Below are 17,017 nucleotides of genomic sequence, written 5' to 3'. Positions count from 1 at the left end.
GAGTCATAGATTTAGACAGCACAGAAACGGGGCCTTCAGCTGACCAAAGTGGAGGTTATTTTGATGGGATTGCTCCTCCCCAGTAGTCAGTAGACCCACACCTCAAGGTTCAACAACAGCCTCCCCCCCCCACCCCACCACCATCAGGTTGAGGAATCAACCCAATAAACCCAAGAAAACCAAAGGGGGTGGGCAACACTGGACCTCCTATTGGGAAACGAGGCTGGACAAGTGAGAGAAGTGTCAGTGGGAGAGCCTTTTGGGATCAGCTTAGTTTTCTTTTCGTTCTAAGTCAGTTATGGAAAATGATAGAATGGCACACAGGTTAAAATCCTAAATTGAGAACAGGCTGATTTCGAAGGCATTAGTCAAGAAGCTGCAGAGCTTGATTGAAAAAGGCTTTTAGCAGGTAAAGGGATATGTGGCAAGTGAGAGGCTTTTAAAAATGTGACAAGGGGAGCTCAGGGTCTGCATGTTCCTGTGAGAGTGAAGGCCAAGACTGGCCGGAGTTGTCAAGGGACACCGATGGCAGTTACGTGCTGGTCCCAGGATGGATCCTCCAAAATGACAACAGCAAGGAATTTAAAGTTACTGCCCCTCTCCACCTCCAATCCCCTAATGAGGACTGGCTCATGGACCTCCAGCTTCTTCCTGTACACACACCCATTACAACCCTGTGATCCATCACACCCACTCTATCGCCCCATCATTGGGCGACTCACATTTTCCCCAGATGAAACAATGTCTTGGGGCTTCGATACCTCCTTCTATCATGAAGTTACGTTATTATGTGGACAAAAATCCCTGCGTCAATGATATTATACAATGACATGATATTAAACCAATCTACCTTAATACATAACAATACGTGACCGTGCCTATTAAGTTTTCAAAGGTTACAGCTGTTTGCTTGTCAAATTAAAAAAATCTAATTACCTGGAGTCGAAACCAATCCAGTCTCAGACCTTGGAAGTTAAATTGCTCGTCAGAGTCAACTGTAATGAAAATAAAAATGCGCCACTGTTAACCCCCCGATGTTGCAGAACGAGTTTCAGTTCACGTACATACAAGCAGCTACACCACAAGGTGCAAGCCGCGATGGACAAGAGTCAATACTTGATATGTTGGAGATCGAGCAGAGATAGAATGGGTCAATACGACCAGCAGAACGCTGGGAAGAACTCAGCGGGCCAGGCAGCATGTGCGGAGGAAAGGATACACGTCATCATTTCATGTCAGGGCCCTCTTGCAGGACTGAGCAGGAAGAGGATGAAAGGGGTGAGGGCAAGGCAATGTTCCCTCTAAAGTGTACGCGCACACATCTTTTGCTACTGGTGCACAAAAGGTTGTCGCCCTCTACCTCGTTGGCATGTTAAGTATATTTCACGATCGTACACAATCACATTTCCTTTTCCGGTTTCTGATGCGGACTGTGTTGACAACGCGGAGTTTGCGATGATTTGTCTGCAGATTTTAGACCTGGCTTATTTATGCTGTTTTTATTGAAGAAACTATTCAGTGCGCTCATCTTGTTCTCACTGGGCAAAAGATTCCACAGCACAAGATTTTTGTGCACACTGGTCATTACAAATTAGAGGGAACTTTGGTGGGCGGGTGGGATGAGGGTCGAAGGAGGCTGAGGAGGAGTTGGGAACGGTTAACAAAGGGAGAAGAAAGCTCAGTGGACCGACCAATGTTAGTGAAAGGAGAGCATTGGGACAACGTTCACACCACTGGGTTGTCAACTGACCAGGCGGAAGATGAGGAGTTGTTCTCGTTTTTGGCAATGGAGGAAGCAGAGGTGAGCGTGGGAATGGGAAGGAGAATTGAAGCAGCATGCACCGGGAAATCACAGCACAGGTGCTCTGCTAGTCTGCATTTAGTCTACATCGAGAGTACCAAGTTCAGTAGACCAGGTTGAAGGAGAGATACGTAAACCTTTGCCTCATATGGACGGCTGGTAAGGTGAAGGGAACTCCACCTCTGTCCTGCCTGGGTGAAGGTGTGGGGAGAGCACTGAGGGATGGGAGGAAAAGCAAGAGAAGGCTCCGTCAACCACAGCAGAAGGGAAGCCACATGTCTGGAAGAAGGAGGACCTCTCAGAAGTCGGAGACAGATAAACTGAGTAAAATGGGTGGTGTCCTTACTACAGATAGGGTGAAAGGAGGTGTTGTTGAAGTAACTGTGAGAGTCAGTGGGTTTCTAGAAGATATCAATGCAAGTCGGTGTCCTGAATGGAGATGGAGAGATGTAGGAAGGAAAGAAAAGTGTCAGAGATGGTCCAGTTGGATTTGGGAGCAGAGTGGAAACTCTTGTTCCAGATTCAATCACCTATGGTCTCTTTGTCTTTGCTTCTCTGCAATGGGTCAGTGTTTGATATGGAGCAGTGTCTTTGAATGGGAGATTACTCCATAAACTGGACAGTAATGTTCCCTGCAAAATCATTCCTCCATGTGCTTCAGATTAAATTAGATAGAATCACATGGCTCAGATTAGATTAGACAGAATCAAAGCATCACATGGCGAGGAGATCTGTTTTTTTTTCACCAAATTCTATCATTACCTTGTCTGATATCCAGAGATGTCAAGTTGCTCACAAATGAAGACATAATCACAGATTCTTCCTCAGGACAGACTGAGAGATTCTAAGAGAAAAAAGAAGCAAAAACTTAGACATCCAATGAATTTGTAGAATCATAGAACTTGTACAGCACCAGAGAAGGCCATTTGTGGTTGCGGTCATTGTTGAAGTGGGCCAGGGTTAGAGTGGGGAGGCTTTGGCTCAACGGGCTTTGGCGAGAACATACGGAGGCTCAGGGTGCTGAGTCCTTTGGAATCATTTAATTGATTGTAGAACTTTGAGCCTAAGAAGTTAGAGCCAAAGGTATAACAAGTCCAGGCAGTGGAAAGCTCGTCCTGAAAGACGTGGGATTGCAGGGTACCTAATGGTCTCACTGATGACTACATCTGCAGGAAGTGCGCCCAACCTCAGCTGGTGTGTTGCTTTCCAGGTGCTAAGGTCCAGGAGGTCTCGGAACGGCTGCAGAATATTCTCAAGGAAGATGATAAGCACTTAAAGGTCATGGTGCACACTGGCAGAAAGGGGGAAGAGGTCCTGCACAGTGAGAATAGGGAGTTAGGAAAGAGGCAGTGATCTCTGGATTATTCCCGTTGCCACAGGCTAGACAGGGTAGGAATAGGATGGTAGTACAGATGAATGAGTAGCTGAGGAAGTGGTGCGGTGGGCAGGGTTTCAGGTTCTTGGATCATTGAAACGTCAAAACGTCTTCTGTGGCAGTGGTGGCCTGTACACGCAGGACAGGTTGCATCTAACTGGCGGGGGGTGGGGGGGGGGGGGAAATATCCTGGCCAGGAGGTTCACTAGTGCTACTTGGGAGTTTTAAACTAGTTTGGCAGGGGGACAGGAGCCAGAGCACCAGGTTAGAAAGTGGAGGGATGAAGAGGAAGGTAGATGTTAGGGCCAGTAAAAACAGACAGGAGCAAAGTACTAGATATGATCAGTCAGATAGTTCGATGAGGGTATGCTAATGCGAGGAGTATTATGGGTAAGGGTGATGGATCAGTACATGGTCTAAATGCACTGCCTGTGGTGGTGATAGAAGCAGAAACATTAGATATGTGAGGAAAATGATATGGACATTGCGTAGGGAAAGGAGATTAATTTTGTTGGCCATTTGATTACTAATTTAATTGGTTTGGCACAGCATTGTAGGCCAAAGAGCGGTTCCTGTGCTGTACAGTTCTATGGTCTGTATTCTAAAGCTATTTGCCTGCTCTCTGTGGACTCTCCCACCCATCTTATTTCCCCTGCTCCTTTCCCACCTCCTACAGATAATTCCCTCCAGTGCCAATCCAATTCTCTTTTGAGGCCTTAACTGACCCCTTTTCCACTCCCTGCAAACACTGAGTCCCAGATCATCACTGCTCTCTGGGTGAAGAGATTTTCCTCACAACCACCTCCCCCCCCCCCGCCGTACCTTTAGCACAAAATGCTAATTCAGTGTCCCCAATCCTTGACCTCTTCACCAATAGGAACATTAGCCCCCATAACCCCATCTGAACCCCTCATGACATTTTCCATCTCCACAATGTCTCCCCTCAACCTCCTTTACTCCAGGGGGAACAAGCCCAGCTTCTCCAGTCTAACCCTAAGGATGGGACCCCTCATCCCCAGAGCCATTCCAGTAGATTGTTTCTGCCCCTTTCTGGGACCCTCACATCCTTCCTGAAGTGTGATGACCAGAAATTGACGCAGTCCCCCAGTTGTGTCCGAGCCAGTGTTTGTCCAGGTTCTACGCCACCTCCTTGTGTCTGTTCTCTGTGCCTCTCTCTCCAAATCCCAGGATCACAAACACTTCACCAACCGCTCTGCCACCATGCCCGGCCACTCCCAAACACTGACGTTCATGTACACCCGGGTCTCTCTGTTCCCACACCCTTCAGCGCTGTGCCAGTGGGCCCACTGTGTCTCTCCTTGTTTGTTCTGCCAAAGTGTTTCACTTCTCACTTCTCTGTGTTAAATTCCATCTGCCTCCTGTTTGCCCATTCTGCCAGCCTCACTGTGTCCTGGAACAGACAGTCAGAGTCTTCTCCAACCTGAAGCCCTGGATGAACCAAGAGATCTGCAAACTGCTGACAGCCAGGTCAGTGGTGTTCAATACTGGTGACCAAGTAAAATACAAGAGGTCCAGGTACAACCTCTGGAAAACTATCTCACATGCAAAGTGGCAATTGTGACCAAATGGAATCACTGAAAGATGTTCCACAGTTGTGGCAGGGCTTGAATGCTATCATTTCCTACTAAGCGAAACCAAGCAGCATAGGTGGAACAAGGTTTTGCCTCCAGATGAGCTCAGTGACTTTTATGCTCACTTTGACCTTCATCTTCATGAACTTCCACAGCCCTCGATGACCCTGTGATTCCAGTCTCTGAGGCCAATGTGAGAGCATCTTTCAGGAAGGTGAACCCATGGAAAGCATCTAGCCCAGTCAGAGTACCTGGGTGAGTACTGAAGATCTGTGCTAATCTGGCTGGAGTGTTCTCTGAGATCTTTAAACTCTCACTTTGGCAGCCTAATGTACCCACCTACTTCAGACAGGGTTAATTATACCAGTGCCCAAGAAGAACATGGTAATCTACCTCAATGACTATCATCCAGTAGCACTCTGATGAAGTGCTTTGAGAGGTTGCTGATGAAAAATATCAACTCCTGCCTGAGGAGTAACTTGGATCCACTCCATTTTGCCTCCTGTCCGAACAGGTCAACAGCAGATGCCATCTAATTCGCTCTTCACTCAACCCTGGGACATCTGGACGGTGAAGGTCATACTTCAGGATGCTCTTCATTGACTACAGCTCGGCATTCAATACTACGATCCCCTCAAAACTAATTAATAAGCTCCAAGACATTGATCTCAATACTCCTTTGCGCAATTATATCCTTGATTTCCTCACTTGCAGACCCCAGTCAGTTCAGATTGGCAACAATATCTCCTCCACGATCTCCATCAGCACAGGTGCACCACAAGGCTGTTGCTTAGCTCCCTGCTCTACTCACTTTATACTGACGACTGTGTGGCTAAACAGAGCTCCAATGCCATATTAATGTTTGCTGATGTCACCACTGTCATAGGCTGAATCAAAGTTGGTGATGAATCAGCATACAGGAGGGAGAGTGAAAATCTGGCTGAGTGCTGTCACAACAACAACCTCTCACTCAGTGTTAGATTATTGACTACAGGAACAGGAAACTAGAGCCCGGGGATCAGAGGGTCAGAGGTGGAGAGGGTTCACAACTTTAAATTCCCCTGTTGATCATTTCAGAGGATCTGTCTTGGGTCCAGTACATAAGTGCCATTACGAAGAAAGTGCAGCAGCACCTCTACTTAGAAGTTTCCGAAAATTCAGCATGTCAGCTAAAACTATGACAAACTTCTCTAGATGCACAGTGAAGAGTATGCTGACTGGTTGCATCACGGCCTGGTATGGAAACACCAATGTGCTTCAATGGAAAAGCCTACAAAAAGTAGTGGAACAGCCCAGTCCATCATGGTCTGCTCTCCTCTCCTATTAGACTCTTTCTTCTTCAGTCCTTTACCTCTGCTACCTCTCACTTCCCAGCTTCTTACTTCATTCCCTCTTCTTCTACTCGCCCTCCCACCTTCCCCCACACCTACCACGGGCCAGTTCGTACTCCTACTCCCCCCACCTTCTTACTCTGGCTTCTTCCCCCTTCCTTTCCAGTCCCGATGAAGGGTCGTAGCCCGAACCATCGACTGTTTATGCCTTTCCATAGATGCTTCCTGACCTGCTGAGTTCCTCCAGCACTTTTTGTGCATTGTTCTTGGGAATGTGATTATTCGCCACACTGCTCTCCCAGATATTTTCTTCCCTTTAAAACAATGTTGGACCTGACTGTTCAGTCCTTAGATTAGAAGACCTCTATCACAGTCTGTTCAACTTTCCTTTGTTTTATTAACTCTTAATAAAACGACCGTGTAGCAACAAGTTTTGTGCCTCTTTCCTGACTTCGGAAAGAACGTTGGACTAAAACTCCAGAATCCAACAATGGCCTCTCCTTACCTGAATGGTTTCGTTGAGGTTGACGGCATCAAAACGAGACAGGAACAGGAGGAAGTAGCGCTGGATCACCTTTTTGTACGTGCGCAGCAGTCTGCGCAGCTCCTCCATCACAAACAGGAGCTCTGCAATGTGGCTGGAAGACATAGAGGAGATGGGGAGTGAGCTGATTCAGCCGGGAGCTCTGTCACACCTTACATAAAGCCTGAGAGTGTGTGAGCTACTAAAAACATCGTCTCATTGCGTGTGTGAGTCACTTGAGCCAATGAAAAGAAATGAGGTTTAAGCAGCGTGACCTGGGAGTGGCGATTGTTGGAGTGGACAGTGTTAGAATAGGGTTTTGGCTCAAGAGGCTTCAACAAAAAGAGGTGGAGGCTTTTTTGGATTGGCATTGTGTGAGTAGGCCAGTGGAGGAGTCTAAGGCTTTGGTAAGGAGGCACAGGTGAGTCGGAGGTAAGAACAGGTAAGGAGTTTTCATTATGTGTTGTCTCTCCAGGCGTTGCTCCTGCTTTCCTTATCACTTGGGTTTACTGGGCACTGTTTGCAAATGTGCAGATGACACCCAGATTGGGGGCATAGTGAACTGTGGCCAGGACTGGAATGGACCAAGAGGAGACAGACGGGCTGGGAGAATGTGTGGGCTGTGAAAAAGCAAATACGGCAGATGGACTTTCTAGGCAGGAGCTAACATAGAACATTACAGCACAGTACAGAACCTTCAGCCCACGATGTTGTGCCAACCTTTTAGTCTGCTCCAAGATCAATCTAACCTTTCCCTCCTACATAGACCTCCATTTTTGTTATCATCCATGTGCCTAAGGGATTCCTAATGCCCCTAATCTGCCTCTTGCACCACTCCACGGACCCACAACTCTCTGTGTAAAAAAACTTACCTTTGGCATCTCCTCTATACGCTTCTCCAATCAGCTTAAGTTAAAAATATTGTCTCCTTGTATCAGCCAGTTCCACCCTGGGATAAAGTCTCTGGCTATCTACTCGATCTATGCCTCTTATCATCTTGTACACCTCTACCAAATCACCTCTCATCCTCCTTCATTTCAAAGAGAAAAGCCCTAGCTCGCTCAACCTATCCTCATAAGACATGTCCTCTAGACCAGGCAGCATCCTGGCAAATTTCCTCTGTACCCTCTCTGAAGCTTGCACATCCTTCCTACAATCAGGTGACCAGAACTGAACACAATATCCAAGTGTGGTCTAACCAGGATTTTATAGAGCTGCAACACTACCTCACGGCCCTTGAACTCAATCCCTTGACTTATGAAGGACAACACAACATACGTCATCTTAAGCTGACCTGGTTCCAACACCTGATCCAGTATGGCCTCTCCTCAATACATATCGAGTCAGGAATCCTTCCTGGGCTCACCTCACAAACCACTCCCCATCTAAATATTTTGCACGAAGCAAGAGCCAATCAATATTAGGGAGGCTGAAGTCCCCCATGACAACAATCCTGTTATTTTTGCACCTTTCCAAACTCTGCCTCCTGATCTGTTCCCCATTGTCTCTGTTGTTATTGGAGGATCTATAGAGTACTCCAGACAGAGCGATTGCTCCCTCCTGTTCCTGACTTTCACCTGCACTCACTCAGAAGACAATCCCTCCAGGACGTTCTCCCTTTCTGCAGCCGTGATACTATTCCTGATTAGCACAGCCACCATTCTCCCCCTCCCCCAAAACAATCCTTCTTGAGATATCTAAACCTCAGAACATACAGCAGCCATCCTTCCCTTGTGACAGTATAAACACGAGGGAGCAATTCTAAAAAGGAGTCAAGAACAGGGAGGTCTGGTGGTCTTTTGTGCACATCACTAAAAGCAGCAGCACAGGCTGCGAAATTGGCTGGGGAAGGCGCACAGACAGAGAGTACAAGAGCAAGGAGGAGTTTCACGGCAGCTCCAGCTGTTCACAATCTATCACTGACTTGAGTGAGGGAATCAAGTGTAATATATCCCAGTTTGGTGATGGTAGAAAACTGGTTGGCAGTGTGGGATATGGGCAGGGTGCGGGGAGACGTTGGGGGATATAGCCACTTGAATGCAGAAACGTGAGGCTACTGGAAGAAAACCAGAGAAAGGCACAGTGTTGTTTCAATGATGAGAGTTTGAAAGGTGCTAATGTTCAGAAGGACCTGGGAGCCCATGTACAACAGTCACTAAAGGTTAATATGTAGGAACAGCATGGAAGTGAGTAAGAGTTATGTTGGTTTTGAATCAAGAGGATTTGTGCAATGATACAGAACATTTTAGGACTGTGTTGGTCATTGATGACAAATAAAGGTAACCTTTTAAATCTTTATCTTTAATCTATTTAAGGCAGGATCACTAATCAACCTCCACGATACAGAACAGAAACTCGCCTTACTGAATTCACAAACCACAACTCAAAATTTTGAGATACAGAACAACATTCACTCTCACCAAATTTCTGAGGGGTGGGGGAATAGAAAGGAAAAAACAAAATATATCTTTTTCAACACACATTTCTTGACACATGCACGGATGATGCGGCCGTTTTGCGGAATGCAGCTCCCCCTGTATTGCCTGCATTTCCAATAAAGTGAATGCAATGGGCGGCACAGTGGTGCAGCAGGTAGTGCTGGTGGCGCACAGCTCCAGAGACCTGGGTTTGATCTGGCGCTGTCTATGTGATCATACTATGATCAGCCATGATCATACTGAATGGCAGTGCAGGCTCGAAGGGCCGAATGGCCTACTCCTGCACCTATTTTCTATGTTTCTATGTGTTTGCACGTTCACCCTATGACCATGTGGGTTTCCACTGGATGCTTGGTTTCCTCCAAGGTCACAAAGACATGGAAGACATACCGGTTGGTGGGTTAATTGGCCACTATAAATTACCCCTAATTTGTTGGCAAGGGGTAGAAATTGGATTTGAGGGAACTGACGAGAATAGGTCACAGGGACGCCACTAAAGCCATGGGATCGTTCTGTGAGCCAGATCCTTCTTTCTATATTGTCGAAAGGATGGCTCACCTATTTGATTGCCAGGATGGCAGGTTTGTTATCAGGGCAATGTGAAGCAGATTAGGCCTGCACTATGTTGTGTTTAGCAGAACGAGAGGAGATCTCATTGAAATGGACAAAATCCTTCCAGGGCCTGAGACAGGCTGGATGTGGGGATGGTGTGTCTTCCGGCTGGGTGGTCCAGAACTGGGGTTCCAGTCTCACAATATGGTGTCGACAGTTCAGGACACAGATGGGGAGAAGTTTCTGCACTGGGGTGGGGAAATTCTCTGGAGTTCTCTCCCCACAGGGCTGTGCAACACAGCTCATTCAGAACACAGACTGATAGATTTTTGGACATGATGTCAGTCAGAGGAGACTCCAGGGAAACAGCATGGAGTGAAACGATCAGGTGTGATTGTGGTGAACCACAGAGTAGCCTCAAGGGGCTGAATGGCCTCCTGCTTCTTACGTTCTGGTGTGATAAGCAGTCCACTGATGGATGGGTAGAGAATGCAATCTTCGACAGTTAGAGCAGGGAGAGAGGCCATTCATCCCATCCAGCCCTTGCCAGCTGTAGTCCACATCTGCAGATATGAGCACTTCAGGTCCCATGACCAAGCTCATCAAGGGTTTCCCTTCTCCAGTCACTCTCCTCACCCATCCACCAATCTCTTGAAACCTCTGCCCCAAGGCTCCACTCCCCCCATTGAGTGCTTTCCTCATTCAAGTATTTGTCTAGGTGCCTTGTCCATGTTGTTACTGTTCCTGTTAGAGTGGGTTTTTGGGTAGATGATTCATTTACGCCTAAATGACTCTGGACACCAGCTTTCTGTTTGACAAAGTACTGTGGACTGAGTTCACAACAATGCATTTCCTAAAAGCTGTAAATATCGGGATACAAGCCAGACGCTGCGGATGGAAGTGGGAAGTTTACAGGTAGTTTCGAAGACAGCATTATCTATACTTCATAGATATGAATTTGTCTTCTACGTTAGCATGTAAAATGCCAAATAAATGTATTGTGGATTTAACTTGCACTCCTAAAGGCAGTGGATACCATCCCAGACAAGTTTGCGTCGGGAGGAAAGGATGAAGTCAGAAGGTGTGATGTTTTGTATGTAGCTTCAATAGGAAGCATTGTCTATGCGTTGTCTATAACTTTTAAGTAGCGATTGCCTTTGTGTTTAGCATATAAATATCGAGCCCACATTGGGCTTGCAGACCTTTCTACCGGAAGTGTCTCCGTCCGTATGATGCCTGCTGTACCTTGTTGTGTCGAATAAAGAAGCTGCTTTGTATCTCCAAGTGACTGTCTCTCCAGTGATTTCATCCACGCCACAACAGTTCCTGCCTCCACCAGCTCGGTCCAGATAGCAACAATGTACCTACTGCTCTCCTTAACTCTTCAATACATTCTACGGGGTGAATCAGGTCTCACTGCAGAGTCTCACTCCATATATTTATTTAATTGGTCACCATTGCCAGACATAAGGATGTAAATCAGCCCAACCTACGAGTTCGCCCGGCACGGTGTGGGGTTCCTTCTCTCATCCCTCTTCCTCACCTGTCTATGTAGTCCTCGGGGGTCTTGGTTTTAGTGATGTTCTCAGCGTGACGCACAAGCCATGAAACCTCATCACGAGAAAATGACAGAGCCATGAAGACAAAAAGAGCCTGGATCAAAAAGAAAAAGTTTACAGTGAAACTTTGACCAAGATACAGAAGGCGTCACTTTTATTTGCATAGAAAAAAACTACAGCACAATACAGGCTCTTCAGTCCACGATGCTGTGCCGAACATGTTCTTACTTTAGAAATTACCTAGGGTTTTCCTGAGCTCCATGTACCTATCCAGGAGTCTCTTAAAAGACCCGATTGTATCAGCCTCAACCACCGTCGCCAGCAGCCCATTCCACACACTCACCACTCTCTATTTGAAAAACTTACTCCTGACATCCCCTCTGTTGCGTATGACAAGGTCCAGAAGATTAAGATTCATGAGATCCACGGTGACTTGGCTGTTTGGATTCAGTACTGGCTTACCCATAGAAAGCAGAGAGCAGTGGTCAATGGGATTTATTCTGGCTGGAGGTAATCTGCCTAGTGGTGATCCACAGGGATCCGTACTGGGACCTCTGCAGCTTGTGATGCATGTACCGTAAATGACTTGGATGAAACTGTGGATGGGTGGGCTAGTAAATCTCCAGACAATATAAAGATTGGTGCTGATGTGGACAATGAAGATGCTTGTCAAAGGATACAGCAGGATATAGATCAATTGCAGATATAGGCAGAGAAATGGTAGATGAAGATTAAGGGTGAGGAGCTGGATATCTTAAAGGGAATGAAAGTAGATAAATCTCCAAGGCCTGATCAGGCAGATCTGGTGGGAAGCTAGAGAAGAAATTGCAGGAACCCTTGCTGAGAATATTTGTATCATCATTAGTGACAGATGAAGTGCTTGAAGTCTGGAGGATGCTGAATGTTATGCCTATATTAAAAAAGGACGGCAAAGAAAAACCTGGGAGCTATAGACCAGTAACTCTGACATCTATAGTAGATAAGTTACTAGAGAGGATTCTGAAAGATAAGATACACATACAGCTGGGAAGACAGGGGTTAGTCAGCATGGGAGATTGTGTCTTATTAACTTGATAGATTTTATTGATGATGTGACCAAGAAGGTAATGAGGGCAGGGCAGTAGTTGTGGTCTATATGGTCTTCAGTCAGGACTTCAAGTAGCCTCAAGATTCAGGGGAGTAGATTTAGGATGGAGATGAGGAGGAACTGCTTTTCCCAGAGGGTGGTGAATCTGTGGAATTCTCTACCCAATGAAACAGTGGAGGCTACCTCAGTTAGTATATTTAAGACAAGGTTGGATAGATTTTTGCGTAGTAGGGGAATTAAGGGTTAGGGGAAAAAGGCAGGTAGATGGAGATGAATCCATGGCCTGATCAGCCACGATCTTATTGAATGGAGGAGCAGGCTTGATGGGCCTAATGGCCTACTCCTGCACCTACTTCATATGTTCTTGTGACTTTGTAAGGTTCCACGTGGCAGGCTGCTCTGTAAAGTCAGGTCACATAAGCATTTGATGACAGACCTAGGTAGAGTGAGCATGGAGAGGATGTTTCCTAAACTGGGGGAGTCTAGGACCAGAGGGCACAGACTCAGAATAAAAGACATCCCTTTAGAACAGAGATGAGGCAGAAATTCTTTAGTCAGAGGGTGGAGAATCTGTGGAATTCATTGCTGCAGACAACTGTGGAGGCCGAGTCATTGGCAATATTAAATTGGAGATTGATAGGTTCTTGATTCGTAAGGGCATTAAAAGTTCTGGGGAAAAGACAGAATGGGGCTAAAAAAGGATAATATGGTACTGTGCAAAAACACATATATATAGCTAGGATGCCTAAGACTTTTACACAGTACTGTGGTAACTTTATGTATTGCACTGTACTACTGCAGCAAAAAAAACAACAAATTTCATGAGATATGTGAGTGACGATAAACCTGATTCTGATCTGGGTCTCTACTGTGGACTGAGAGTAGGAAGGGGGCAGGGAGGGGGGAGTCATGGTTAGGAAAAGGGGAGGGAGTGGAAAGCACCAGAGAGACATTCTGTAATGATCAATAAACTGATTGTTTGGAATCAAACGACCTTGCCTGGTGTCTCAGGGCTGGGTGTGTCTGTACCCACTCCACCCCCTGTCTCTGGCACTCCTTCTCTGCCATCTGTCCCACACCCCTCCCAGGGCACTCCACCCTCGACATTCCAACATCCTTTGCTCCTGCCAGACTGATAAACTTGCTCTCTGCTCCACATTGGCAATTACAGTACTGTGTAAAAGTTTTAGGCAAACTAGCTATACATATGTGCCTAAGATTTTTAAGGTTGCTTCTTGAACTGGAGGCCTGTGACTTGTTGTGTGCCTCAGGGGTCGATGCTGTTTCGAATCTGTATCAATGATTTGGATGAGATTGTACAAGGCATGTTCAGGACATTTGCAGATGGCACTAAAGTAGATGGACAATGAAGAAAGTTATAAAAAAGTGAGCTGAAGAAAGACAAATGGAGTTCAATTCAGATAAGTGCAAAGTGTTGCATTTTGGAAAGTCAAACCCAGGTAAGATTTTCACAGAGCCCTGAGTGTTTGGTTTTGTTTCAGCTTCTCACTGCCTGCACTGCAGTGGTTCTGGATGAACGGTATCCACACCTGCCAGGGTGCCCCTACCTTTGGTCCCAGCAGCCCAGGTTCGTCAGTCAGGATGGTACTCAGTTCCCTCACGGCACCCCTCAGGAAGTTCCGTTTCTCCCTGTGCACAGATCCGCTAAATGAAAAGCACAAACCCAGTGTCAACAGATCTGTCACCTCGCCCCAGGGCATTCCCTGGCCTAAAGACTAGAGAGTTTAGTGACATGGTGTCCTGACGTCAACCTTTCCCTAACTGTCAATAAAACCAAAGAGCTGGTCGTTGGCTTCAGGATTGGGGCGGTGCACATGCTCCTGTCTACATCAATGGTGTTGAGGTTGGGAGGGTTGACAGCTCTTAAGTTCCTAGGTGTGAACACCACCAAAACCATTTACATGCATTGCCCTTTTTCAGTAGAACATAAACCATTAATCGAACATCAAACGTTACAGCACAGTTCAGGCCCTTCAACCCATGTTGTTGTGCCTAACTCTTTCCACCCACATACTCCTCCATCTTTCTATCCTCCATTTGCCAATCTAGGAGTCTCTTAAGTGCCCCTAATGTATCTGCCTCTACCACCACCCTGGCAGGGCGTTCTATCCACCCACCACTCTCTGTGTAAGAAAAAACTTACCTCTGACACCCCCCCTATACATTCCTCCAATCACCTTAAAATTATGCCGTCTCATATTAGCCATTTCTGCCCTGGGATAAAGTCTCAGTCTATGCCTCTTGTCATCTCGTACATCTCTGTCAAGTCACCTCTCATCCTCCTTCACTTCAGAGAGAAAAGCCCGAGCTTGCTCGACCTATCCATTTAAGACGTGTTCTCTAGTCCAGACAGCATCCTGATAAATCTCCGCCTTCACCCTCTCTGCAGCTTCCACATCCTTCATGTAATGAGGCGACCAGAGCCGAACACAACATTGCAAATGTGGCCTTGAAGTAAAGTATTTGACACTTTATTCTGCATTCTGTTATTGTTTGACCTTGTTCTACCTCAATACACTGTGTAATTATCTGATCTGTATGAACAGTGTGAAAAATAAGCTGTTCACTGTATTTCGGTACATGTGACAATAATAAACCAATTCCAATTCCAAATAAAGACAACTAAAATGGTCGATTTCAAACTGTGATTAATAACTGCCTCTCCAAGTGACCGTTCCTTCCCATTTCAGTTTCTGAAACGGAGGAAACAAAGCCCTGAAGTTGGGTTGAGAATGAGTCAGAGACAGTGGGACAGGGTCAGTAGGGGTAGTAGGGGTAGGAGGGGATCAGTGGCAAAGAACTGCTCCCCCATTAACAAGCCACAGCGGATCTGGCCATAAGCTCCAACCCATGAACCGATCTCACCCTCCCTGAGGGTAGCTTCCCTGTCCCACCACCCTTGTTCACCTCACCCTCACCCACCCCTGACTGACCCCTCCCACCACCCAACAGTTCCTGACCCCACACTGATCCTCCTACGCCCCCACATAACCCCCCACTCTTTCTTTCCTTCAGTCCCCATACCTTTATGTCCTGACACCCCCCCTCCCCTGTTTCTCTCCCTCGGCCTCCTTCCCTTCCTGTTCCTGAGCCCCTCTCGCTGTTTGTGTCCGTACGCAGGTCCATTACCCATTCGAGGTGGCGTGCTCCCGGCACTCTTTCACATCGCTGATCCGCTTACTGTACCTGCAAGGGCAGAGATGGCAGTCAGTGCTGTGACTGAGGACAGTCATTCCCTTCCAGCCGCGGATCGTGGATCCGGGGAAGCACGGATGGGACATAAGTTGCAAAATGGTCTGAAAGTGACGGAGTGAAGGCAGCAGGTTGGAAGCCGGCCTGCTCTATCCTCGGCAGCACACACCTGATACATGAACGGCCAACTCGGGTGGTCTTTCATTGATTCTGTTATGGTTATTATTCTACAGATTTATTGAGAATGCCTACAGGAAAATTAATCTCAGGTGACATATTTGTACTTCGATTATAAATTTACTTTGAACTTTGGTGAGGTTGGTGTGCGTGTGCACAGCAAGAACTTTGGAAGAAGTTGCTACCGGGACTTGAGGACCTGAGTTATAGGGAAAGGCTGAGTAGGTTGGGACTTCATTCCCTGGAGCGTAGGTGAATGAGAGGAGGTTTGACAGAGGTATAGAAAATTATGAGGGTATGGATAGGGTAAGCAGGCTTTTTCCACTGAGGTTAGGTGAGACTAGAACTACAGGTGATAGGTTAAGGGTGAAAGGTGAAATGTTTAAGGGGGATTTGAGGGGTAACTTTTTCACTCAGAGGGTGGTGAGAGTGTGGAACGAGTTGTTAGCGAAGTGGTGGGTGCAGTTTTGATATCAAGGTTTAAGTAAAGTTTGGTTAAGTCTGTAGATGGGAAGGGTATGGTGGGCTATGGTTCGATGGGACTAGACAGGAAAATAGGTTGGCATGGACTAAATGGGATGAAGGGCCTGTTTCTGTGTTGTAGTGCTCTATGATTCAATGACTCTAAGAGGGACTGCACAGCTGCCTCTCCCTCCTGCACTTATCCCCACCGACAGCTCCCTGGCTTTCTGCCCTAAACTGGAAGGGTCTGGGACCGGCAGGATGCCATTCCCAGAGAAAGGAACCCAGGCACAGCTTGGGCTGGTGGTACTGAAACCATTGAATTACCACCTGACTGGAAGCATCTGGTAGGCCCTGAGCCTGTGCCCAGGGGGCCCACCACCCACCCTCCATTGTGAAGGAGGCAGAGATCTCTGTGGGAAGGAAAAATAGGAAGGGACCGTCTTCCTTGAAGGAGAGATAGGAGGGGACGTATTCCTTGGAGATGGGATGTGTTGGGTGGGGGTGGAGTACACGGAGGGGTGAAACACTAAGGAACAACAGAAAACCAATGAATCTTAGTTCCCTCCAGCATTGTGCAATCAGTCAAACTATATAGTTCCTTAAGATTCATTTTCTTGCAGGCATTTACAGGAAAATAAAGAATACAACAGAATTTATGAAAAAGACGTAAGATCTGAGATCAAAAAGGCTCATAATGTGGACAAAAAGCTCTTGTACCTCCTGCTGGATGGTAACCGCGAGAAGAGGGCAAGGATTTGCTTTCAGGGAACAGTGGAAGGACTGGAAGTGCTATATTTATGCTCTATTCTTGGTTGGTGCAGCTGTAACGAAACCCAATTTCCCTCGGGATCAATAAAGTATATCTATCTATCTATGAAATGATTTAGTTCAATCTCTAACCAGG

The 17,017-nt window shown here is 46.7% G+C and overlaps 1 protein-coding gene across 1 annotated transcript in view; it reads right to left on the bottom strand.

Moving 5' to 3' along the window:
* LOC134340473 (nck-associated protein 1-like) overlaps positions 1-17,017 on the bottom strand; it is a 111,461-nt gene that overhangs the window by 52,560 nt on the left and 41,884 nt on the right. Inside the window, exons 10-15 of the mRNA XM_063037780.1 lie at positions 15,409-15,465; positions 13,827-13,923; positions 11,156-11,265; positions 6,605-6,737; positions 2,564-2,645; positions 937-995 (exon numbers count right to left, since the gene is read on the bottom strand). Coding sequence (XP_062893850.1) covers positions 937-995; positions 2,564-2,645; positions 6,605-6,737; positions 11,156-11,265; positions 13,827-13,923; positions 15,409-15,465 — 538 coding nt within the window. The remainder of the gene's footprint in view (positions 1-936; positions 996-2,563; positions 2,646-6,604; positions 6,738-11,155; positions 11,266-13,826; positions 13,924-15,408; positions 15,466-17,017) is intronic.

This window comes from Mobula hypostoma, chromosome X1, assembly GCF_963921235.1.
Source record: "Mobula hypostoma chromosome X1, sMobHyp1.1, whole genome shotgun sequence".
Classification (NCBI taxonomy): Eukaryota; Metazoa; Chordata; class Chondrichthyes; order Myliobatiformes; family Myliobatidae; genus Mobula; species Mobula hypostoma.
Note: the sequence above shows the minus strand (reverse complement) of the source record. Positions and strands in the feature narration are given on the sequence as shown.